This window comes from Gobio gobio (assembly GCF_949357685.1).
Source record: "Gobio gobio genome assembly, chromosome: 24".
Classification (NCBI taxonomy): domain Eukaryota; kingdom Metazoa; phylum Chordata; class Actinopteri; order Cypriniformes; family Gobionidae; genus Gobio; species Gobio gobio.
The window spans coordinates 10,362,722-10,388,405 of record NC_137120.1 but is presented as its reverse complement, the minus strand read 5'-3'; the positions used below and the strand labels follow the sequence as shown (position 1 = coordinate 10,388,405).

General features: G+C 43.5%; 1 protein-coding gene across 1 annotated transcript in view; it reads left to right on the top strand.

The window, feature by feature from the left end:
• The window catches only part of LOC307120119 (uncharacterized protein), a 51,561-nt gene that overhangs the window by 7,452 nt on the left and 18,425 nt on the right, over nucleotides 1–25,684 (top strand). The window contains exons 2-3 of the mRNA XM_079806993.1: nucleotides 14,799–15,134; nucleotides 17,380–17,724. Coding sequence (XP_079663119.1) covers nucleotides 14,799–15,134; nucleotides 17,380–17,724 — 681 coding nt within the window. The remainder of the gene's footprint in view (nucleotides 1–14,798; nucleotides 15,135–17,379; nucleotides 17,725–25,684) is intronic.

Sequence of the window (25,684 nt, the reverse complement as noted above, 5' to 3'; positions counted from 1 at the left end):
GCATCGCGTTTTTAAGGTGGAACGGATAGCATCAATAAGAAGCTGCAAATAAGAAGCTGGATTCAGCCTCGTCCACTGTGAGGCAAGAGTGGGACTCAAAATGTTTCTAAACTTAAAGCCCTTTTTTTTGCCCCATTTGCGTATTGTTTTTTTTTTTTTTAAATGTACTACTTACACTTATATTTTAAGTATATATCATTATATTATTTATAAAGCACAATGTGATTTGTAATTATATTTTAAAGAGGGACAACCCTCAGATGGAATAGGGAAAGTCTAAGTATATTTGGCCTATACTTGTACTCAATCTTTTGATCGAGATATAGGCCTACTGTCAGGTTACCAGGAATCACAGACGGCAGGCAGAGAAGTAGGATCCAAATGCAGGGGGAATTTTTATGAAAATAAACAATGAAACATAAATCAGGGGGGTATTCCAGAAAGCAAGGTTAACTTACCGTCACATATACCTTGAACTCTCGGTTGATTAACCCAAACCTTGCTTACTCAAGGTATGCTGGTTCCAAAAACGAGTCCGGGAGTAATTTCAGCCAACTCAGAGTATGTTAACCGTGAACACACAAGACATTCCCAACAGAGCAACGAATCGATGATTCACCATGGAAACAGATGCCAAGAAAAAGTGTGCCATTCTACTTCCTCTTTTTCTTTTGTTTATTGGTGATTTACATTTACATTTAATAAGTAATCTTTAAAAAATTATATTGTTTGTTTGATGCCAATTACTTGAATGCAGATCCATGTGTGAGATGACAATAAAATAAACAAATACATTTTAATTGAATTAACATTTAAACTTATTTTTATTTATTTTTTATTCTAATTCTTTAGAATGAATATAAAATATTGTATATTATATAACTGAAACAAATTTGGTTATATTAATAACTATATTAATGATATAAAACACATCTGAATAGCTCTTAAGCAAACTAACCCTGGATCATGAGCTGCTCCGGAGCAGGTTATGTTCAGAGAGTTAGTTGCCATGGTTACTTACATACCCTGAAAGTTACCTCCGTTTTTGGAACCGAAAGTTGAGGTTATCCGCTAACTTACTCTTAAACATACCTATGTATGTCACATAACCTGCCTTCTGGAACAAAAGGAACCAGGAACAAAATAACACTGAGAAAACACGGGGAACTGCAGACACCAGCATAACACAACCTTGACATAAACAACGACCAACAGAGAACAACTGAAGCACTGGGTATGTACACAAGGCTAACAAGATAACAAGGGGAGTGGTGAATGGGACACCTTGGAAAACTAATCAACATGAAAAACTACAAGAACTACAAAACTCCACAGGAAACAGGACACAGACAATGCACAGATAAACTACAACATAAAAGTCCCACAGAGTGCCAGACACAGAACAGATGTGACACCTACATAAAGTACAATTAAGTATTCAAGTATACCTGGCTTGTAGTTGTGTTTACTCTTTTGATTGAGTAGCCTATTAAATACTTTAATAGTTTTACTTAGGCACAGTTTTATAAACTTACATTGTTTGAAAATATTGTTCCCTTTCAAGGGAACTCGAGCTGCGTCACTGCTTTGGGAACGCCTCTGTGTGATTGCGTCGTGAAGCACGTATGTAATCAGTTCAATAGAGAGACGGAACGTCATGGGCGGGTGACGTCATAGACACGGAACTATAAAGCATACCGGCAAACACACGCCCTCAGCTTCTGTTGTCTTCAACAAGCTCGCTATGTAACATTGTCCTTGTCAGCTCTATGTTTGTGTCTGGGTTCAGACTTTTTTTGTTTTCATATAACAAGTTTGCAACACATACTGACACATAAAAGAGAGACACTATGGCGAGTACGAACAGCAGTACAGAAAGTGTGTTTCTCCCTGCTCTAGCTACATTGTGAGTGGGGATACACACTTGATGTGCGTTGTTGTTTGTAGCAGCACGCTCAGTCGGCTCTCGAGGGGGCCGGTTGTGAGCATTGTGAGGCGCTGCCTCTAGGAAAGTTGCTATCCCGCCGGGCGTTCTTCGAGGAGGGCGCCGCGGCTCGCGTTTCCCACGGCATGAGCCCTGCTGCTGTTGAGGCAGCGGCGGCGGCTTGTGTCCCGGGGCTCGCTATGGGTGTTTGCTTCCCGCCGGGTGCTCTTCGAGGAGGGCGCCGCGGCTTGCGTTTCCCGCGGCGTGAGCACCGCTGCTGTCGAGGCAGCGGCGGATGTGTCGCGAGGTGTCGAGATTATGGGAGCGGTCCATGGTGCCGGGGGTGGAGGAGACGCTTGCGAGCCATCTCTCTCACGATTCGGCATCGGCCATTAAGCCCCGACTTTGCCTACCAAGCCATTAAGAGCATTTCCTGCATTTATATTACTTAATTTACTGCATATACGGTTTATAAGCAGTCCTGGTGGGCAAAGCGTACTCGGCAGCGGGTCAGGCTGCCGCATGCCTGCTCACTATGGCTTTGTGCTTGCTAAGCTGACCTGCTGAAAGACCTGGGTGTGTAACGCCAGGTCTCATCTGTTGTGGTGCGGGAGCAGCAGACGCCGGGTACGAGCTCCTAACACCGGTCGCAGCAAAACAGAGCGTCGCCACCCGTACACCCCCCTCAAGAGGGTGGGGAGGTGGGTGGCGCCCTTGGGTGCAGCTTCCCAAGATTAAGACAATTCTGAGGGCCGTCATTATTTCAAGGAAGGCTGTGTCCAAGAAGCCCTGATGCCAGTGGGCCCAGGGCGGTGAGGGCGGTCCCTTCCGGGGGCAGGCGGAGCTCACCTCAGCATACGTGCCCGTCTGCTTTCGGTGCCCTCACAGGGTCAATCCACCAACCCCGCCCGAGTGCCGGGTGTGGAGAGCCCGCGCGGGTCATTCGAGGATGGCTCGCGCCCTCCGAGGAGGAAGGTGGCGCTGTCGAGTCAGTTGTTCCCTGCCGGTCAGCCGTTTCAGGGCGCTGCACTCACGGTGCAGAGTACATCAGAGGCCAGTCTCGAGAGGCTGGTACGCTTACTAGATTTCTGTCAGAGTGGGAGAATCTGCCAGATATATCTTAGTGGGTCCTACAGATTATAAATTTGTTGGCTCTGGTTATGTCTCGTGCCAAAGAAGGATGGAGGGCTGCGCCCTAATCTAGATCTGTGTGTTCTATATATTAGGATGCTTACACCCATACATCGTGTCTCAATCAGGTCCGAGGACTGGTTTGTCACGATAGATCTGCTTATATCATGTTTCTATCCATCCGCAGCACAAGTACCTGAGGTTCGATTTTAGGTGAGAGCGCACCAATTTCGGGTGCTTCCCTTCGGTCTTGCACTTTCACCCCGCATGTTCACGAAGTGCGTGGACGCGGCGTAAGTCTCCTTGTGTATGCAGCGGATCCGCATTTTCAATTTTTCGGCGACAGGCACGAGGGTTCCACATTGAGATGTCGTTCTCATGCATTTTGGAGGTTAGGGTTGAGGCTCTCCTCCAAGAAGAGCGTTCTTTCTCCAGTTCAGAGAATAACGTATATAAAAGGGTGAAGCTGGACCAGCCGCTCACTGTCAACAGTTCAGAGACTGTTGGGTCGGATGGCAGCAGCGTCCAGTGTTGTTGCCTGTTGTACATGAGACCGTTACTGTGGTGGCTCAAGACCAAGAGGGGAAACCTTTTTGCATGATCAAGGCTATGCGGCGGGGTCTCCGCACCTTGATCATGTGGAAGGATCCTTGGTTTCTGGCCCAGGGTCCGTTACTGGGGACACCGTGTCAGCGAGTATCTCTGATCACGGATGCCTCCCTTACGGGCTGGCGGGTGACCATTAGTGCTGGAGTTCCTGCAGGAGAGGTTCTCCGCTGGGTTAGCTCCCTCCACATTAAAGGTGTACGTGGCGGCCTATGCAGCTTAACACACTCCTTTGAGTGGTGTTTCTTTGGGGCGACACCCCCTGTTACTCGTTTTCTCCGTGGCACTCTGAGGTTGAGACCTGCAGTACGCAACAGGGTGCTGGCCTGGGACCTTTCTGTGGTCCTTCAAGGTCTTTCCGAGGCTCCCTTTGAGCCGCTCGAGGAAGTTTCTGAGAAGTTCTCTCTGTTGCACCCTCGTGCTTGGAATTTGCTCCCGGTTGGCCAAGGTCTTCCTCAATGTCAGCCGAGTAGAACTGAATCAGCAGCTCCTGCATTATATGAGTGACACACAGCAACGGTTGGAGTTAAAAATCTTCATTTGTGTTCTACTGAAGAAACGAAGACACCTACATCTTGGATGCCTTAGGGGTAAGCAGAAAAACATCAAATTTTCGTTTTTGGGTGAACTATCCCTTTAACTGTTCAAGAGAGAAATATCCTGTGGGAAGAAACTGTTACTGTGCCTAGATGTTCTAGTGGCCAGTGATCGGAGTCGCCGTCCTGATGGTAACAGTTCAAACAGGAGGTGTCCAGGGTGAGTGGAGTCTGTGATGATTTTACCTGCTCTCTTCCTCACTCTGGAAGAGTACAGGTCCTGGAGGGTTGGCAGGGAGGCACCAATAATCCTTTCTGCAGTCCGTATTGTGCGTTGTAGTCTTCTGATGTCAGATTTGGTAGCTGCACCAAATCAGACAGTGATGGAAGTGCATAAAACAGACTCAATGACAGCCAAGTAGAACTGAATCAGCAGCTCCTGTGGGAGGTTGAACTTCCTCAGCTGACGAAGTAAGTACAGTCTCTGCTGGGCCTTTTTCACAATGGAGTCAATGTGATTGTTAGGGATGTTAATGATTAATCAATGATCGATTAGTCGTCGATAATACATTTAATCGATAAAACCTATTGATCATCGATTAATCAGGGTCATGCGAGTGCGTGCTGCTCAACCGCGAAACATGTACTGTAAATCAGACTCGAGGAATAAAGCCGCACCATAGACTGTAAAAAGGGTCTGCGCAAAAATGACGTCATCGCAGAGTGCCAAGCGGTCAGCCTCCGGAGGCTCGCGCGGCGGAGCCAGGTGCAGGGGCGGGTCTAGACAATTTTCCCGGGGGGAGAGGGGGTTGCACATTTAAATACATGTAAACAGTGAACCAGTATAAATAGAGGTAATAATACTGTATATTATTGATAGCAAAACGTATTAAAATGAGTGAAAAGGAATTCAAAATGAGCAACTTCAAAAGTGATATGAAATAAAAAATAACTCAACAGTAGTAGAAGCACATGGGCTGTGGTAAATGCAATGCAAGATTTTTTCCATCATAGTTGTAGATTCAATTCAATTCAATTCAAATTTATTTGTATAGCGCTTTTCAAAATACACATTGTTTCAAAGCAGCTTTACAGAAAGTGCATTTCATAAATGTACATTGAAAAATGTTAGAAAGAGAATGTTAAAGAAAAATGTTAGAATAAGTTAATCAATCATGTATTATTTTAGGCCATAACAACGCTGGCGTTGAGTCGTCTCTTCACAGGCGTCGAGTTGTCTCATCACAGGTGTTGGGGCATCTGAAGTCTCCATGAGAGGCTGGATACAAACTGGAGCTGACGAACTAGTTACCTCGGGACTAGTGTCCCGAGATAACAACAGAAAAGCAGATGGGAAATAATTAACATAGCTGCTGTTCAGAATATTAATGCTTTTGATCCAATTTAACTGTAGTATAAAACGTATTTATAATGTGAATGCTTGGCTAAAGAGATGCGTCTTTAATCTAGTTTTAAACTGGGACAGCGAATCTGAACCTCGAACAATATCAGGAAGACTATTCCAGAGTTTAGGAGCTAAATGTGAAAATGCCCTCCCTCCTTTAGTGGACTTAGATATCCTAGGAATGACCAGAAGCCTCGAGTTTAGTGATCTTAAAGAGCACGATGGATTGTAGGGCGATAGAAGATCCGTTAAATACACTGGAGCTAAACCATTTAGGGCTTTATAGGTCAGTAGCAATACTTTGTAATTGATACGGAACTTAATAGGTAACCAGTGTAGAGATGATAAAACTGGTGTTATATGATCATATTTTCTTGATCTAGTAAGAACTCTAGCAGCTGCGTTTTGGACTAACTGTAGCTTGTTTATTGATGATGCAGGACAACCAGCTAATAAAGCATTACAGTAATCTAGTCTCGAGGTCATGAATGCATGAACTAACTTTTCTGCATCAGAAATAGATAGCATGTTACGTAGCTTAGCAATGTTTCTAAGGTGGAAAAATGCCGTTCTTGTAACATATGAAATATGATTTTCGAAAGACAAGTTGCGGTCTAATATAACACCCAGGTATTTTACTGTAGTGGATAAAGTGACAGGACATCCTTCCAAGTTAAAGTTGTATTGTGAGAGGTTTTGTGGGCAGTTTTTTGGACCAATAAGTAATACCTCCGTTTTATCTGATTTTAATAGCAGAAAATTACACGTCATCCAGTATTTAAAATCATCAACACACGCTGTCAGTTTAGATAATTTAGCGTTTTCATCTGGTCATGATGAAATATATAATTGAGTGTCATCAGCATAACAGTGGAAATTAATTCCATGTTTTCTTATAATATTACCAAGTGGCAGCATATATATTGAGAATAGCAGAGGGCCTAGCACGGATCCTTGCGGCACCCCATAGTCTACTGACGTTATCTTTGATTTTTCCCCATTTAGACGATCTAAACCAGTTTAATGCCTGTCCCTGAACACCAGTGTAATTTTGAAGTCGATCTAATAGTATTTTATGATCTATAGTATCGAACGCAGCACTAAGATCGAGTAGAACTAGTATTGAGATACAGCCTTGGTCAGAAGCTAGAAGTAAATCATTTGTGATTTAAACGAGCGCGGTTTCTGTGCTGTGATGCGGCCTGAATCCTGATTGAAATTTTTCATAGATATCATTTTCTTGCAAGAAAGAGCACAATTGAGCGGACACAACTTTTTCTAGTATTTTAGACATGAATGGAAGATTTGAAATTGGTCTGTAATTTGCTAGGTTATTATGATCTAATTGTGGCTTCTAGATGGACCAACATAATTGACAACAGTAGAAAGGCCTTTGAGCTCAACAAGAAGCTGTAGCAGTGTTTATTCATATTTATATTACATTATAAATATATTATTTTTGTTTCCCACAGGATTTTGTGAGATTGTGCTGGGTAGACATTGGTCCCTCTAGGCTAGGGGGTGCTCCCCAAAAGAAAATTTTGTTCATTTTAAATTTAAATGCATAAATCTGGTGCATTTTGAGAGCAAACTTAAGTGACTAGATCCATGAAGAATTTTTTTTTGTAAACAATTTTGTACTTTTGTAGTAATTTATTTATTGGTTGCATAGATATGAATGGTGACGGTATAGGGCACATAAATGATAGTTCATAAATGGTAAAACATGTAGGAGTATGCATTCGAACCATCAAAAATATGTAGCAAAAGAGGTTACCTTCGTTAAATTAACTTATTTCTAGAATAATTGGTGGGGGCCTGTAATACATATTTGTTATGTGAATATTTAGGCTACTAGGTGTCTAACTGTTCAAATTACTCATGGTTCAGTCTGTATGTGCTATATTCAGGGAAAAAAGAACTACTGTCAAATAAAAATAAAGGAAATAAAAACAAATAATCTAACTATGCAAAAGCACAAATAAATACAATCAGAGCAAAGATACTTATAAAATAAACAGTGCTTTTCAGGTTTTTCTGGTAGGTCTAATATTAGTTCTCAGGTACAGACATTGAATGTCAGTAATCAAATGTAAAATAACTGCATATTTGACTGTATAAATTAAAGATTGTTATTAAAGTTGCAAAAGCTAGAGCAGTGAGTGATTTCCTTGTCTTTTGTTGTTTGATTAACATTAAAAACACAGACAGCAGGAATATTAGTTTGCTAGAATACTCAAGACGGTCATGTTGACAATTTTTGTGTGAATTTGTCCGTTTAAGCGCAAGACTCGAAAGATAACTCAATATTTGCGCGCTATCTGAGACGCAGGTTTGCGCAACTTCTCATTCGCGTCTTCTGGCTCCTGAATTGGCTTAGTTTTAGTTTATTTGTGTGCGCAAATGATTTTTTTTATAAGCTTTAAAGCAGAGAAACCAACCACTGCACTTCGCCGTCCGTTTGCGCCCACTATTTACTCCGATAACAACACGTCACGTTAGAGTGGTTCCTCCCCAGTGCGGAGGCGCTCAACAACCATAACAACAACAACAGGGGGATGAGTGCAGTGGCCACTTGCATGCATAAAATTAAAAATTAAATATAAATAAATCAATGCACTGTAAAATATTAGTTTTAGTTAAAAAAAACCCCGCTAGAACTACTAGTAAAGAATTAATACTGATCCAACAAGTCCAACAACATATTACCTTCCGACTCTGATGAGTGGGGGGGGGGGGCACTTGGGGTGGCCAATTACATTTTGGGGGTGGCCCGTGCCACCCCAGGCCCCCCCCTCTGGCCCCGCCCCTGGCCAGGTGAAAGTATAAACAAGGCTTAATGTTGCGAGCGCGCCGGAGCTCTGTTTGGGACCATTTTACAGCTAGAGTGACACCTTAATCTTGACTACAAGTTTGCATGTGCATTCGCAGCCATTTGCTTTGTGCAAATGTAAGTTTTAATATTGTGTTGTTTATTCTGTGTGGGCCTATCTATAGCTGATTTTTTAAACTCATATAGGATGCATCTGGATAAAAATTCATGCAGTAGTGAAGCGTGCCGGTGATCAGCGTTAGCGCATGCATCTCCAACAGCAATGCACTTATACTAAACTTATAATGACTATGATTGGGACTGTCATGTTACATATCATTATAAAGAGAACAATATTGTAATGCATCGTTGTGAATTTACTGGGTCTAGTTGGCGTTTGGAAGAGCGCGTCCACACATTCTGAAGAGCGTGCATCTGAGGTGGAGTTGGTGACACGTTGATTTGTATTACTCATATTTGATTATTAAATAAGTAATTTAATTAAATGATCAATGACATCGATTCATTTTACAATCCTACAGCCCTTTATTTAGATGAAAAACCCTTCTCATTGATTTAGTGAGGAACATGGCATTTTGTCAGCATTTGCACACCCTGTCATGCGGGTCAGCTATAAGCCACTGCTGTAGACGCATATGCAGTGTTAAGGCTAACGATTAATCGATTAATTGATCGTTAATTTAAACGACGATCGATCATGGAAATTTGTGTAAATTGACATCCCTAGTGATTGTCCCACTTCAGGTCCTGAGAGATGGTAGTGCCCAGGAACCTGAATGACTCCACTGCTTCCACAGTGCTGTTCATGATGGTGAGTGGGGGGAGACCTGGGCTGTTCCTCCTGAAGTCCACTATCATCTCCACCGTTTTGAGCGTGTTGAGCTCAAGGTTGTTAATAACTGCACCAGACAGCCAACTGTTCAACCTCCAGTCTGTAAGCAGACTCATCACCGTTTTGGATGAGGCCGATGACAGTGGTGTCGTCTGCAAATTCCAGGAGCTTCACAGAGGGGTCTTTAGAAGTGCAGTCATTGGTGTACAGGGAGAAGAGCAGTGGGGAGAGAACACACTCCTGGGGGGTGCCAGTGCTGGTAGTGAGAGTCCTGGATGTGAGTTTCCCCAGTCTCACGAGCTGTTGCCGGTCTGTCAGGAAGCTGGAGATCCACTGACAGATTGAGGGTGGCATGGAGAGCTGGGTCAGTTTAGCTGAGAGAAGATCAGGCATGATGGTATTAAAGGCCGAACTGAAGTCCACAAATAAGATCCTTGCATAAGTCCCAGGTCTGTCGAGATGTTGCAGGATATAATGCAGTCTCATGTTGACTGCATCATCCACAGACCTGTTTGCTCTGTAGGCAAATTAAAGAGGATCCAGCAAGGGTCCAGTGATGTCCTTCAGGTGGGCCAGAACCAGTCTTTCAAACGACTTCATGACCACAGATGTGAGAGCGACAAGTCTGTAGTCATTAAGTCCAGTGATTTGTCTTTTTCTGAAGCAACAGGGAACTTCACACTGCTCCAATGATCTGTTGAAGATCTGCGTGAAGACTGGGGCCAGTTGGTCAGCGCAGGCTTTCAAACAGGCAGATGAGATGCTGTCTGGGCCTGAAGCTTTCCTAGTCTTCTGTTTTTTTCGGCTCACATCCTCCACACAGCTTTTCAGAGTAGCTTCTTTTAGCAACTCTGATCTCCTTTGTCAGTCTGTTTCTGGCCTGGTTATACAAGACTTTATCCCCACTTCTGTAAGCATCCTCTTTGGCATGACGGAGCTGTTTGAGTTTCCCAGTAAACCATGGTTTATCATTAGTGAATGATAAGAATGTCCTGGTAGGAATGCATGTATCCTCACAGAAACTGATGTATGATGTAACAGTATCTGTGAGCTCATCCATAATGGATCCATAACTGTTAAAATCCCCAAGAATGATTAAAAGAGAGTCTGGATACCTTTGTTCAGTCTCAGCTATTTGTTCAGCCAGCTGTTGTAGCGCCGCGCTCACACACGCGTCTGGAGGAATGTAAACATTCACGAGAATGAACGAGGAAAACTCCCAAGGCGAGTAGAAAGGTTTACAGTTTATGAAGTGCGCCTCTAGATTAGGAGAGCACATCTTCTTCAGTGTTGTTACATCTGAACACCAACTTTCATTAATGTAGAAACACAATCCACCACCTCTCGTTTTCCCTTTTAGTTCTGCAATGCGATCCGCTCGGAACAGCTGGAAGCCCGGCAGATATAGTGCGTTGTCCGGTTTGGCTTCACTCAGCCAGATTTCAGTGAAGCACAGTGCAGCAGAGTTTGAAAAATCCTTGTTAACGCGGGTGAGGAGAAGAAGTTCGTCCGTTTTGTTAGGAAGGGATCGGAGATTCGCAAGATGAATACTAGGGAGTGCAGAGCGGAGGCCGCGCGCAGAGTTTAACCAGTGCGCCGGCTCCCTTCCCCCGTTTGCGTCTGGCCACGCGTTTTAAACACACAGCCGCGGCTCCGACGAGAAAATCAAACAAAACGTCTGAATAGTCAAAAACTGTAGAAATGTTGTCTGGTGTGTGTTCGTCTTTGGTGAAACTGATCAGAAAAGAATGACTAAACGCAGAACAAACAAACAAACAAAAACAATACAATAGCTGAAGAGCTCCATACCGAGGCAGCCATCCGCGGCACCATCTTGTAAATAACCTAGGCTACTTTGCAGTATTTATTTAATTGTGAGAGCGTTTTTTCTGCTCTTGATCTGGCTTGTTTAATAAATATTCCTTTTTTATTAAAGTGGACATGCCTTTTGTGTTTAAGAGTAAAAGATTTAAGTTAATAGTCTATTCGTGTCTCAGACACGAAGCTGAGCTGAGCTCCTATGTTCACAGAGCGGCTGAAATGATAGTGTCTGTCAGTTATTATAATATATATGACAAAAACAGCTGTCTCTAAATTATGTTGCATATTCCTCAAAAGTTCTTGTGATGATATCACTAGTTGACAACATAGTACTATATTTCCGGAAATCATAGGCTATGATATTGCACAGGTGCACGTGATGCAACGCTGTTAGAGCCAACAGACTCGTGTGTCAGACTAATTTCAGTGCAAAATAATCAGGTCAAAAACGATTTCATATACTGCAAATAGCCTACAAATGTTTTATGTTTATTTATAATTATTTTAGGCAGACAACAAGGCTACCAAGTACTGCACACAGTGCGCAGCTAATTAATTTCACATATTTTTTCCTAACATAATTTTTAGTCGATTTTTAGTCACAAATTTCAGGACTTCAGTCGATCAAGATATTCTTTGGTTGATTACAGCCCTAGAACAAACTGGGTCAGATGCTTTCTGTCATCTGGAAGGTTTGCACTTCGTATCAGCTGCTTTTTTATTGCTTTAGTACTGCTCAGTGCGCAGCCAGCCACCAGGGTTGCCAGGTTTTCACAACAAAACCCACACAATTGCTACTCAAAACTAGCCCAAAACAAGCCCAATCGCGTTTCAGGGGGGCTTCTCCGGTAAAAAACGCATTTGGGGGGGGTAAAATATGTGTTTTTTTTGTCATGGTTGCCTACTAAAATTCACATTCCCGGGGCTAAATATCACATAATTGGGATCGCTTCAACCCGCGGCCATGAAAAACAGCAGACTTGGCAACACTGAGCCACGCTTCCCTTTGAGGGCGGGGGCAATAACAAAAGAAACGTGCCTCTGCTGCATGCTAGAATCTCCGAAAAACAAGCCGATTTCAACCTCAAAGTGTATGCTTTTAAATATACCAATACTGCTATCTCAAACACGGAGAGGCTTCTTTGTGATCTCAACTAACAGATTCTGCAAAAAAGCGAAAAACAAATTTTGAAAAAAAAAACGCTTCTTTCTCATTTTGCTCGAAACTTGTGCTGCCGACTTGTGTCCCTACTTTCCGTGACTGGTCACATATTTTTAATGTGGACTGCAGTACCTATTTCGACCACAAGCCGTCAATCCTACATACTGCACTGTAACGAGGTTAGTTCGTGTGGGAAGAAGGAGGCAGGAACTGGCGAACAATAAACAACAAACTTTAATCAAATGAACAAACAAAGTAAAAGTAAAAGCAGCAGCCCCTCACGGACGGCTGCCGCGCACATACATAAACAAAACGTAAATAAAATACAAATCATAGTCCAGGCCTGGGGCCTCAATTATAAACGTTGCGTACGCACAAAAGAAGACGTACGCCACTCTCTACGCAATAATTGGTATTTATAAAAAGCAAACTTGACGGGAAAATGTGCAGTCCTTCACGCAAGCTCTGACCCAGGCGTACGCACAAAAACGGGTGAAATGAGAAATGGCGACACCGTCGGCAGATGGAAGAAACACGTGAAAGTGTGTGAAACTGTAGACCGTTGTGTAAAAGAAATGGCAATACTGCCTCTCATAAATAACTTGAAGACTTCACAAAGCAAGTATTACAATTAACAGCCTACACGAACACCCGTTTGATCAATCTGCAGTGTAAAACAAACAAAATCAAACGAAAATTACAACAGAAATGCAAAAAAAAAAAAAAAAGTGAAATATGTTCTGCAACAATATTGGCATGTTATGCCATTCATCCTCATAAATAATATGGTAAACAGAACGAAATAATGTACAAAACTGATATTCTCGTCAATGTGTCCGTCTGGCGGAGCAGATATAGATGCAATTAGATAGATAGATAATTAGAGAGATATATAGATAAATAGATAGATAGATGTATTAATTGTCCACTGGGGAAAGTTGTTTTCATAGTAAAAATTTCTTCATCAGCTACGGAATCATGGTATTCAAAATGCCTTTAGTTTGTTTTATTTTCGATAAAATAACATATGACGTATGTCTCAACCATTCAGAAAGCTGCAAGAAATTACATTTGCACTGAACTATTTCCCATTTCCACGTAGATAATAGGGATAGGGATTAATAGGGATTCCCCAATAATTGCCGCCAGTCTCTCATCAAGAGGGGTCAGCTCCGGTGTCCCCTTTCCCCCACCCGTGGCAGACACACTCTGGCGATGGAGCGCTAGACGCTTTTGCCTTGACTTTGATGTCCGACCATTTCTTTTTTTTTTCGGCCACGGTCCGAGGTTGTGAGGCTACAGCATTTACGGCGTCTGCAACCTTTTGCACCTCAAGTGCCTTTTTGGCATTATTAATGCCCACACTGTGCCCTCCAAAAAATATTTTTCTCCTCTTTTCCACCTTGTGATTTATTAAGGGAAAACTGCGTAGGATGTGCGTGCGCACGGTTTTATAAATCTGAATATTTCAGTGCGTACGCACGTCCTATGTTTCATCCGTACGCCACTTCTGACGCAAATCCTACGCAAAGTTTTATAAATGAGGCCCCTGGTCCTCTCTCGTCCTTCACTGTCGTCGCTCCTCCTTTATACTCCCGTCACTCCTCCGTGAGACACGAGGCCAATGCGGCACGCAGCTGGCGCTCATCATCATAATGACCGCGGCCTCGTCCCGTTCTCACGGTCCCTCAGCCTCGCTGCTCGCCACATGCACCTTTAAATCTACTTTACTCTTTTTCTGCCACTGACGGAATTTTCTGTCTATCCGTGTTTTCACTTGTTATACGGTAGGGGGTGCTATTACACATCTACTTGTACAGAATCTCTGGATCGAACCACCGTAGAAGCAGAAACAATTTCTAATTTGCTCACGCAAATGTAAAGTAACGCTTCACAGGTGATGTCAAGGACACTACCACGGTTGCCAGGTTTTCACAACAAAACCCGCCCAATTGCTACTCAAAACTAGTCCAAAACAAGCCCAATTGCGTTTCGGGGGGAAATTCTGCGGGAAAACCTCGGACTTGGCAACACTGGACACATGAAACGCAGGCCAGGAGCGAGGCCCTGTAGAGGCACAAGGCCCTTTGGTCGCACACTTGGCACAGCCCTTGCAACGGTACTGCTGATAGGACTGTGCGGCACTGACTGCATTATTTATTTATTTTAAGTGCTGTGAGATAGCTGTTGCGCGCAACTCCTGGAGATATTCTAGGATAGGCTGAAATCACTCCCGTGATGCGTACTGTGTCTCTCTGTGTGTGTGCGTGAAGGGACGGAGTGACAGATTTCAACAATCACCAGTCAGCTCCAAACTGAGATTAAAAAACCAATATTTACCTAATTCGTATCATATTTCCCCTAAATTCAGGGGCCTGTTCTAAGCCAAAAACATTCAGGGCTGGATTTAAATCATTTGGGGCTAGAGCCCATATCGAAGTATATTTTCTCCTTTATTTACCCACTTAAATGCATGTCGCCCACTATTCACTGTTTTTGTGAGGCAACCCTTTCAACGCTGCTTGTTGTTTGGTTTGTGGTTCTTCAGGTGCGTCTGGTGTGGATACAGATGGAGTGTCAGTGTCAATGATGGAGGGAGATTCAGTCATTTTTCACACTGGTGTTAAAACAAACCAACAGGAAGTTATTAAATGGTACTGTAATGAAACACGTATAGCTCAAATCAGTGGAGACCTCAGTGGTGCCTGTACAGATGTTCAGTGTAATAAAGGTGCTGAGAGATTCAGAGACAGACTGAAGCTGGATCATGAGACTGGAACTCTGACCATCACAAACATCACAACTGAAGACTCTGGAGTTTATGAACTGAAGACCATCAGTAACAGCAGCAGCAGTGACAAAATCTTCAATGTTTTTGTCAGTGGTGAGTCATTTAATGAATGTTTCAATGCAGTTTATATAAGTTTAATACACATTCTGTTATTTATTTTTTTTACAGTGATATTCTGAATAATTTTCTTGTATATTAATTCATATACATGTAGCAGGGCGGTCTAGGTCCCGCCCTATTGAGCATAGTTGTCACCTGATTGGTGGGTGTGACAGCCTATCACTGCCATTCCTGGCATATTTAAGGCGGAGTTTTGTCACCTGGGTGCATATCATTATGGTCTGTGTCTGCGCGTGCATTTTTGCGGGAGGTATGTATCTAGCTGTTTGGCTAACGTTGCTGCTAGTGCCTATGCAACAGTTATGTGTCTATTTTGTTATAGCCAGGTTACGGCTGGTGAGACTTTAGAGATGGGTACAGGCTCTCTTTAACCCCAGCCTATGTGTGTGCTCTTATGTCTGCATGTTTGTAGTTTCGTGTTCGTTAAATACCTACAGATAACGTTGTGAGTGATTGAACCCGTGTGCTTAGCAATCTACTTCTGGTGGGGCAACTGCTCGTGAACACTTCGGTTCTGTGGACGGCAGCGCAAACGCTCCTTAGACGACACCGAGACTGCACTGTTTTGTTCTACTGTAGTTCTGTGACTGACCATTCTATTAATTAATTGTTTTATTTGTTTTTGTGTTTCACGCTCATGCTGGTGGCCTAGGGAAGGAGCCGTCACGTAAAATGAGATGTACTCTTAATAGTGCATGTTTAACCCCACTGATTGTCATATCGCCACCGGCAGCGTGTGTGTCCTGTTATTTGTGATCTTTTTCCTTCAATCCTCACTCCTTCATGGAATGGTGTGGAAATGCTTTGTTTAATGTGTTTAAGTATGTTCTTATATTTGGTTTCTTTTTGTTTACTCAGGAGCTGAAGGCCCCCAGTGAGGGAAGCTAGCTGCTTTTGCCCTGTGGTGGTGGTGTTTCTCACAGAGTGTTTGCCATTTTGACCCCTGCATCTTCTTCACTTAGAGTGTGTGTGCAGTGTGAGTGGTTGTGTGGAGCATAATTGGGTGAGTGGTGTGTCTTAAGATGCTCACTGTCCAGCTAGCTGCCCACTGGTAAGCCTCAGCCTGAAGGTTCTTTTGTTTTTCTATTATTATTATTATTATTATTATTATTATTATTATTTTCTCTTTTCTTTGGTTGGTCAATAGTTTTCTACATTTTAACTAAATGTGAAATAAAGTCATTTTTGTATTTATATCTACGTCTTGCCGTTAGTGGTAACGAACCTGTGTGCCCTATATTGGGTTTGAATTTCCCCGGTTATAGAATCGGGGTGGCGTAGTCGTGCATTAGTTTAAACGATTTTTGCTTCCTGTCTGCCCATCACAGCTCCGCCACATACAGTATACAGATATTCTTTACAAACTTGCTGAGCAAGTGCAGTTTATAGAATTATCTCACTTCAGTCAGGTCCACTCGAGTGAAAAACACCATAGACAAACTTTTAGTCAACTTATTATTGGCATATTTTGTAACTTTGTAACAAAATTTACATTTGGCGATATGGCTCTGTTCTAAATTCCCCATCCTTTTCATGAGCTCCATGAAAAGCCAAGACAGGGAACAGCAGCCATTTATAACAGAGTATGCATCAATGACAACAGAATGACATTAAGTTAAACACAGTTTAAGGAGGAGCTTGGTTGGTGGTGGGTTGCAAAGCAGCGTGTAGTGGAAGCAGCCAAGCAGGCAGATTGAGGTGAAGCTACGCTTAAGTAAGGTGCCCTGTTTGAGAGTTGCCAATTGAGTGCATAGGAATTGGATCAGCTGATATGGGCAGGGTTGGAATTTTTCCAATCAGCTGATAGCGGAGCTTGACTATGTGGCCTGCCTGAACTAACGCAGAATGCTTGATTTGACATCATTAAACAGCTTATGATATAAAACTAAAGGCCCGTTCACACAAGAACGATAACTATAAAGATCCATGATGATAACTATATTAGCGTTCACAGGAAGCTTCAGTTGAGTTATAATGGAGATGTCAGGTATAGTCAGATCATCTCTCACCAACTTCTATCTGTTTAAATGAGGATTTGATATAAAATATGGATGTAAAAAGAGTTTAAAAGCACAAACTTATTTTTCAGAGTGAAAGAGCTTGTGCAATCGCATTTATGATCACAGTTCATGTTGTGAAGGTTTTTGTTGTAATTGTCAACAAAAAAACCTGTTGTAATTGTCGTTTTTCCTCCATCATCTGTTGGTTTGTGTTTCAGGTGTTTCTGCTGCTGAAAGAGATGAAGTGAAGAGAAAGTCAGTGAAGGAGGGAGAATCTGTCACTTTAGATTCTGGTGTAACAAAAAGCCCAAATTATTTGATGACGTGGTATTTCAATGGTGTTCTAATCGCTGAAATCACTGGAGATCACTGGAGTCGGATCTGTACAGATGATCAGTGTGAAGAGAGATTCAGGGACAGACTGAAGCTTGATCATCAGACTGGATCTCTGACCATCGCAAACACCAGAACCACAGACTCTGGACTTTATCAACTACAGATCGACATCAACAACAGCAGCTTCAGCATCAGCAGAGTGAAGAGATTTAGTGTTTCTGTCATTGGTGAGTATATAATTCAGTTATTAAATGCATTTTACTTTGAGGAATAAAAAAAAAAAAATCTGTTCAATATTTTTTAAATAAACCCAATAAGTGAGCTTTGACTCGACAGCGCTTTGACTAATGTTATTAACATGCAAAATGCATAATATTAGAAATTTTTCCTGTGTGCACTGGTGTTTCCTGTTGGTGTACATGCAACCAAATAATCCGTTAGTAATCAGATTTACGGCTCAATCGGACTGAAAATCTGAAAAATTTTGATCAAATTGAAATGGGTGGAGAGGACATGAAAACACTTGATTGGAGTTCAAACCGAAAGTACTACGCATGTGCGATGAAATGGTGTAATGACGTATGGCGTATGAGGAAAAAGCTGATGTAGTTGTTGATTGAAGTGTCATGAATGACTGTCATTCTAAAATTCTCCTACCACTCATCATCTCTAAAGTGCTGCAGGAATTTCATCCCACCAGTCCTTCTTTCATACTCTCATCCACAGGTGCTTTGTTTTGTGTTCGTTGTCTCCTAATTAGGACCTGAAATAGATAAATATTAAGTTTGTTGTTTAAAACAAATGAAAGTAGCTATGTAAACAGTGGGAAACTATGTATATTCGTGCTAGGGCTGGGGTAATATGAAAAAAAATGTATTTGCAGAATGATTGACCGATTCAAGAATTATTATTTTTTTAATATATATATATTGTTTAGTAGCCAACTAGGTGAACCCGGAAATGTTGAGTACACCAAAGTTTTATTGCAGAAATATGAAGTATGGCATACAGAAACTGCTGGATGCTAATTTGCATATGTTGATCAATTTGCATAATTAACATAATTAGCATTATTAGCTTAATCGTCCATTTTGACCACATATTTTGCACTGTATGGCCAATTTATACAATATGTGAGTGGTTGTAGATGTTTTAGAGGATGCTGATTTCATTTCTGGCACTTTAAGATTTCAAAGAGCTAATTTTATTACATATTTTGATTTATTTAGGCAAATTTGGATTACTTTCAGGCATAATTTTAGGTTATTTTTATGGTAAACAAAATAATCTTACATTTCAGAATCATGAGTGCTCTTGTGAATGTTGAAGCATTGTTTTCAGGGTGTAGTGATGCTGAATCCCCTCCTGACACTTTTGAGGGTTAAAAATTGCTTTTTGAATCTTTGTTAGACTAAATGTAATGCATTTCTGGAGGAAAAAGCAATGCGGGTATTTGACATAACTTGGATCCTGCAACTGTACGATACATATTAATGGCGTAGCTCTTTAAGACACCCAATGAGATGACATCACCTAAGCCCATCACCATGTTTGATCAACAAACTATGTACAAATATACACTATACACATGCCATACAACACAGGCCCTGCAAGTCGCTAGGGCAACAGAAGGGCTGCCCAGGTTGGTCTGCAAGTCGCAAGATCCAATGAGGACCCAGTTAAAACTCTGCCAGACGCAAGAGTTAAAACTGAGTCTGGGCAACCCGGGTCAGCCCGCCAGACGCATGGCTAACCAAGAGGGTCTCACCTCCGCACCACACCAAACATGCAAAATATATACATGCCATACAAGACAGGCCCGCAAGTCGCAAGGGCCATGCCTGAATTGCAGAAGGGCTGTCCAGGTTAGTCCGCAAGTCGCAAGATCCAACGAGGACCCAGTTAAAACTCTGCCAGAGTTAAAACTGAGTCTGGGCAACCCGGGTCAGCCCGTCAGATGCAAGGCTAACCAAGAGGGCCTCACCTCCGCAACACACAAAGCACACACTGGCCACCACCTTCAGGCAAACTGCTATGCCTCACAATTAATGAACAAAAGCCAGCCTCATCATCTTCACCATCCTCGTCTGTTCTGTCATCATCTTCTCCAGGCCCTTCATCCCTCTCTTTGCGTTCTTGGTGTTGTGTAAGTATGTTGCAGCATATACCATCATTGCCTTTGCAGGAACAACAACTTGTACAGGCCAGACCTGCAGCTGCACAGCTGTACTTTGCTGATGTGCAAGGTTTCAACCCGGCTTTGCAACCACAGCTGACAACATCTAACAAGGCAGGAGGAGCAACTGGACTTGAATCCAGGGTGGGCATAAGTTCCTCTCCTTCCTTTAGGCCCATCTTCTTGTCCCATCCAAACAAGGTGATATCCACAGGCTGGTCTGCTGCTTTCCATAGCAGCACCTGTAGGTGGGCACGTCTTCCATGAAGGCGCATATTGCGCTCTGTAGGAGGTAGTGTCTTCAGTGTTGGGGGGTCTTTTGCGCTTTCGGTAAATTTCATACCGGGCTGCATCCAAGGTTACAGTGGTCTTCTGATTGTACAGAGCCAGAAAGAAAGCCCTCGTTGTGTTGTGGTCTGTAAATCTGTGGCTTCTGCCTCTCCAATACAGTGGAGAAGCTTAACAGGTGTGACTCTCATGGCCTTGAGTGCAGACACCTTCCCCTTCCCAACAGGATATGAGGTGGTATCACATCCCAAAAGATGTGGTCACCCTGATTGTCTGCAGTTGCATTTATGCTGAGAACAGTGCCATTCCATTTTTCCATCTTGAATTACACTTTCATGCCTAAAGCTGCCACGGTCGTATTCATGAGTCAATGGAATATTCTGGACCTCTGCCCGCACTTTTCTGACAACCTTGATGACATCATCATCGTCGTCATTGGAGAGGCCAGTTTATCCTACTAATTTGAGTGATTTACCAATGTACTGCCGAAAGCCAACATTCGTCTGGCATCCTTTAACTCTCAGTACAATAATGGCATCACCATAAAAATCACACAGGTTGGCTAGCATTTGCTTCCAATACAAACTCCCAGAATTAGTTGAAAAAACATCATGTAATTCGATGATGATTGCACTCATGTGGTCTATGACCAAAGCTAGGCAGCTGTCAATTGGTTACCTTCCTGAAAGCATTGTAACACTTGGAGTGATACTGAGCATCAGCTGCAGGTAGGTCCATGATGCCATTAACCCGTAGCTTCACAACTTCTGCCCAATCATCCTGCCATTCATCACATTTAGACAAAAACACATCTTTGAAGGATGGAAGGCCTGGCCTATCTAAAGTCTAATGTTTTTGAACTAGATTCCACTTTTCAGGATTTTTACAGTCTTTTTCTTCACAAATAAGACCACAGAACAAACACTGTTTTGAAAGTCAGAGAGTTGAGAGCGAATTATTCGCTTTCCAGGCTGACTCTGACATGAGTCTGACTTGTGTTTGCTCACATTTCTAGAGCGAGAAGTATGAGATCTAGCAAGATTTGTGACATAGCACAGAATCTGATGAAGCACCATCCGTAGCAATATTGTTTTGCAAAGTCATGTATGGTTGTGTCTCCGAGCTCCTCGCTCTTAATTAGCATAGTAGCGATTCCTTTGGAATATTTTAAAGTCGCCATCTTTGCCACTACATGGTGCAAACAGACACTTCTTTCCCGACATTTTGACATGATCAAACCATCTCTCTTTGTTTTGAAAGTACTTTACCCTAGAGTCGAATGGTTAAATAATCCTCCACAACAACTTCAGAAAGCACTGAATATTGACTGTTTTTAATCCTTTCCTTATCAAACCACAAGAATCCGAAATTTTAAAATAATGGTAACTAATTTTAATGGGATGCACAAAATGGATCTGACTAGAAAATTACAATGTATTGAACAATACTGTCATTATAACTCTGTCCACCTTTTATCTTAATATGAAAACATTAAAATGTCAACATTAAATATTTTTTGTACGAATATTAAGGAGATTATAAGAAAAAAATATTTGCAAGGTGAATTTCAACTTTAAAACTATAGACTATATGCTCCCTTGCTTTATAACATACTTATTACAACTACAACAGATAGCTGCAACAGCTTATTTGCATAAAAACATGACCTGAACTCAAGAAATGTAAACAATTGTAGGTTATCAACATTCACATCAAAGAGCAAGAGCTCTTGTGATTCTGAAATGTGAGATCATTGTGTTTACCATGAAAATAACCTAAAATTGTGTCCGAAATTAATAAAAACAATTACTAAATGTATCCAAATTTGTTATAGAATTACCATTTTGAAGTCTGAAAGTGCCAAAAATGAAATCAGCATCCTCTAAAACATCTCAACTCACATATTGTATAAATTGGCCATACAGTGCGAAATATGTGGTCAAAATGGACGATTAAGCTAATAATGCTAATTATGCTAATTATGCAAATTGCTCAAAATATGCAAATTAGCATCCAGCAATTTCTGTATGCTGGGCCCATACTTCACATTTCTGCAATAAAACTTTGGTGTACTCAACATTTCCGGGTTCACAATGGGGCTCTATGGGCTGGCTACTAGACTAATATGTTTAACTAGTCAACTTAAAAATGTAACTACAATATGATTCAAGTAACATTCTCTTTATTAACCATTTGGTTGAAAAGGTTCTATCCAAAGTGCACCAAAAGCAGACTGAGGCGGTTAAAAATATTCTGCTGCTACCTCCACCCAGCCGCCGGCACAGACGTCTCAGTCCGATTACCGCCAAGGCTGCTCACGGCTCCCATCCCTCCTGCCCAGCCCCAGCTGTAGCTTAAACCTGGGCTAGGGCCTGGAGGAGGCCACAGGACCGCAGCCCAGCCCGTCTCAGCCCCCAGCCCTGCTACACGGCAGGCACTGTGGCGCTCCTGATACGGGCAGCTCGGAGTTAGGCGTCAGTTCTTCAGGAGATGGTAGCAGGACCACTCCTTCCCCCAGGGGAGGGCAGGGAGAGAATTCTTTGTTTTCCACTGGCGTTACGGCCAGTGGCGTCTAATTTTAGAACTGACCTCCCTACCTCTGAGCCCCAGAGGGCGCAGTTGACGGTGTGCGATGCAAAAGCCTTGCTGCTCACAGCACCCTCTGTTGCCAGCCCCCTGTCAGACGAGACCCCTGTGGAACACTAGTCCTTCCCTGGTCTACTTTGGCAGGGCACGGAATCGACCCCGCCCCCACCTTGGGATGCTCCCACACCTCCCTACGTCTGGGCCGGTCATTCCGCTGCGCTGCCTCATCGTGGGTACGCCTGTGTTTCGCACAACCGCTGCTTCTGCTCTTGGTGCCTGAATAAAGCTTCCAGTCTGTTCAGCTGGTTCACCACAGGTTTGGCTATGCGATTTATTTCTCACAATCTCCTCCCCGGCTAACGGGGAGTCGACACCCTACTGGCGAGGGGTGCGGTTGAGATCGTCCCTCCAGCCGAGATGGAGTCCAGCTTCCACAGCCCTGACTTCATGTTACCTAGCAGAAGCGATGGGTCACGACCATTTCTGGACCTGTGTATCTTGAGCTGAACCCTTCTTAGGCTTCCATTTTAAAGATGTTCACAGCACAATGCTGTTCTTCAATGCGTTCTGACCTGAAGGAAGCGTACTCTTATGTCTCCATTCTTCCCCGACACAGACCACCTTCTCGGTCTGCCTTCGGGGGAGTAGTCATACCAATACGCAGTTCTCCCATTCGGGACAGCCCTTGTGCTCAGGCACATGGGGTTCGCACCCTGAGCTTCTCGATGTCTGCCTAACTAGTCACTCTTGGGACCAGGCCTTGTGAACACAGGGACCTTGTGCTTCTGCATCTCACCCGTTGGGCCTTCAGGTCACTTGAGAAAAGAGCAACTCTTCCCTGAAATGGATCTCTTTTCTCAACTCAGTCGCCATAGATGCGCAGTGCGAGCATGTGCAGTCAATGCTGGCTTGTCCTCTCTCATTCGGGGCAGGAATGTGGTTCCACTGAAACGATTTTCAGAGGCTCCTGGGGCATATGGCATCCGTAGCCGCGGTAATGCCGCTCGGGTTGTTTCATATGACACCGCTTCAGCACTGGCTTTACGATCGAGTCTTGAGATGGGCATGGCAACAGGCCAGGCTCCGGGTCCCAGTGGCTCGGGCCTGCCATCATACCTCCACCCTGTGCGAACCTCATTTTTCTACGGGCTAAAAAAAAAAAGTCCCTAGAGCGAGTTGCTGGCATATTAATGCTTCGGTCACGGGCTGAGGTGCCATGCGCAATTAACATGCTGCCGCAGGCTCCTGTAAAGGACCCTAGCGGCAACAGTGTGTTAATTGCCTCGAGTTGCTGACCACACGTCTCACCCTGCAACGCTTCCAGGCCCTGCTTTGGCAGACACGTAGTGGTCCATCCCCACATCACGGTGACAGTAGCGTACACCAACTGATGAGGTGGTCTACGCTCCCACCAGATGTTGCAACTCGGCCGACATCTCCTCTTCGGAGTCTGAAGCATCTGAGGTACGCTTCGTTACATTCATCCCGGTGGGACTGAGTCGTGCAGCCTACGAGTCTTCCACGATTTCAGCCACTTAACCCGAGGAATGGAGACTCCATCCCCAGACGGCCAGCTGATTGGGAACAGCTCAGTTACGCACAGGTAATCCTGTTGCCTCCCTCTAGCTCTTCCCATTGCCTAATAGGCTCAGCAGTCCGCGGGGAGCCCCCAGTGAGCCGTCTTGCACAGATCTGTGCAGATCACGGAGGGCAAGGAGCAGCTCCTTTGGCCGCCCCGCATTGGCCCAGCCGGACCAGGTTCTTTGATCTCTTTTCCTCAGAAGACCTCAGGAAATGCCTTTTGGGTCAGTACCTTCCACAGGTAGGGCGGAGCAATGGCTGTCTCCTCTGCCCTAGAGGTTTAGGTGGCCGCTATTTGGCCCACCTCAACCTGGTGGACTTAAACGGCATGACCTATTCCGCAGGTTTTACATGCCCTCTTGAGACCTCACAGTGGTGCTACTACCCTGCTGAGTGCTCTCTTTTTGAGCCCTCACAGTCCTTCTGAGTTTAAGGTAAGTTCCTTTCAATGAAAGCGACACTCTTGATTGCATGGCTCCTTTCAAGGGGATATTTGACCTGCAGGCATTGTCAGTGACAAGTGTGTCTGGGATTCGAGCCGGCTAACTCTCACGTGCTTACCTGAGACCCCAGCTTGAATACGTGCCCAAGGTTCCCACCTCTCCAGGTGCCGAACCTGCAAGCGCTGCCTTGCAGGAAGCAGACCCAGCCTTGGCATTGCCCCGTCCAGTATGCACACTTGCGCTTACGTAGACCGGCCGCAGTGTTCAGTACCTCAGATCAGTTCTTGTCTGTTATGGAGTGCAGAAGAAGGGAAGGCTCTCTTTAATTAGATTAATTTCTAATTAATCTCATCTCTGGTTCATGTCTCATTCTTTTAACACCTAAAGATCTCACAGTAAAATCTGACCCCATTTTAAATATTGTAACCCACCTAACTTTGGCTGAACGTTACATATGGTGGCCCGTACGGGGAACTTTTGAGATTATAAAAGCTGTGTTGAGAAAAAGTGTTAAAGATGACGACTAAGTTGGATAATGATGATACCGCTGCTGTTAAAACATCGGTGGATTTTAAGGATGAATGGATGTTACCCCAGTGTAATTGTGAACAGCTTCGCTCTGAAGTACTTTCTTTTTTTTTTTAACTGGAGAAGGATTTTAAAAATTCGGTTGGAAGCCATTTGAATCGTGAAGTATATCTTAGAGAGGCTGTGAATGTAAAGTTCAGTAAGATGGAGGAATATGTGAAAAAGGCTGTGGTGGAAGAGAAAGAGGTTGTTGAGTGCTTTAGGAGGAGAGATAAACAGTGGGTGAAACAAAGAAAGGAAATTAAATCCCAGGAAGCCACTGTCCCACCTCCTACAGAAACCACCAACCCTGTGCCTTCTACCATTAGCTCCTCTACTCCTCAAACTGACTGTTCCACAATCTCAGCAACTTCACTGACCAACGGCCGAGCAAAGGAAGGAACTACCTTCGCCAAGACCTCATCAGGGCCAGATGTCACCTACATCTTCTCTGTCCTTCCCTTTTCCCGTGAGGAAGTCAACAGTGCACAGCAGGATGATGTCACACTTCCCATCTCCCCTTCCACACACCAGACTGACGGGATA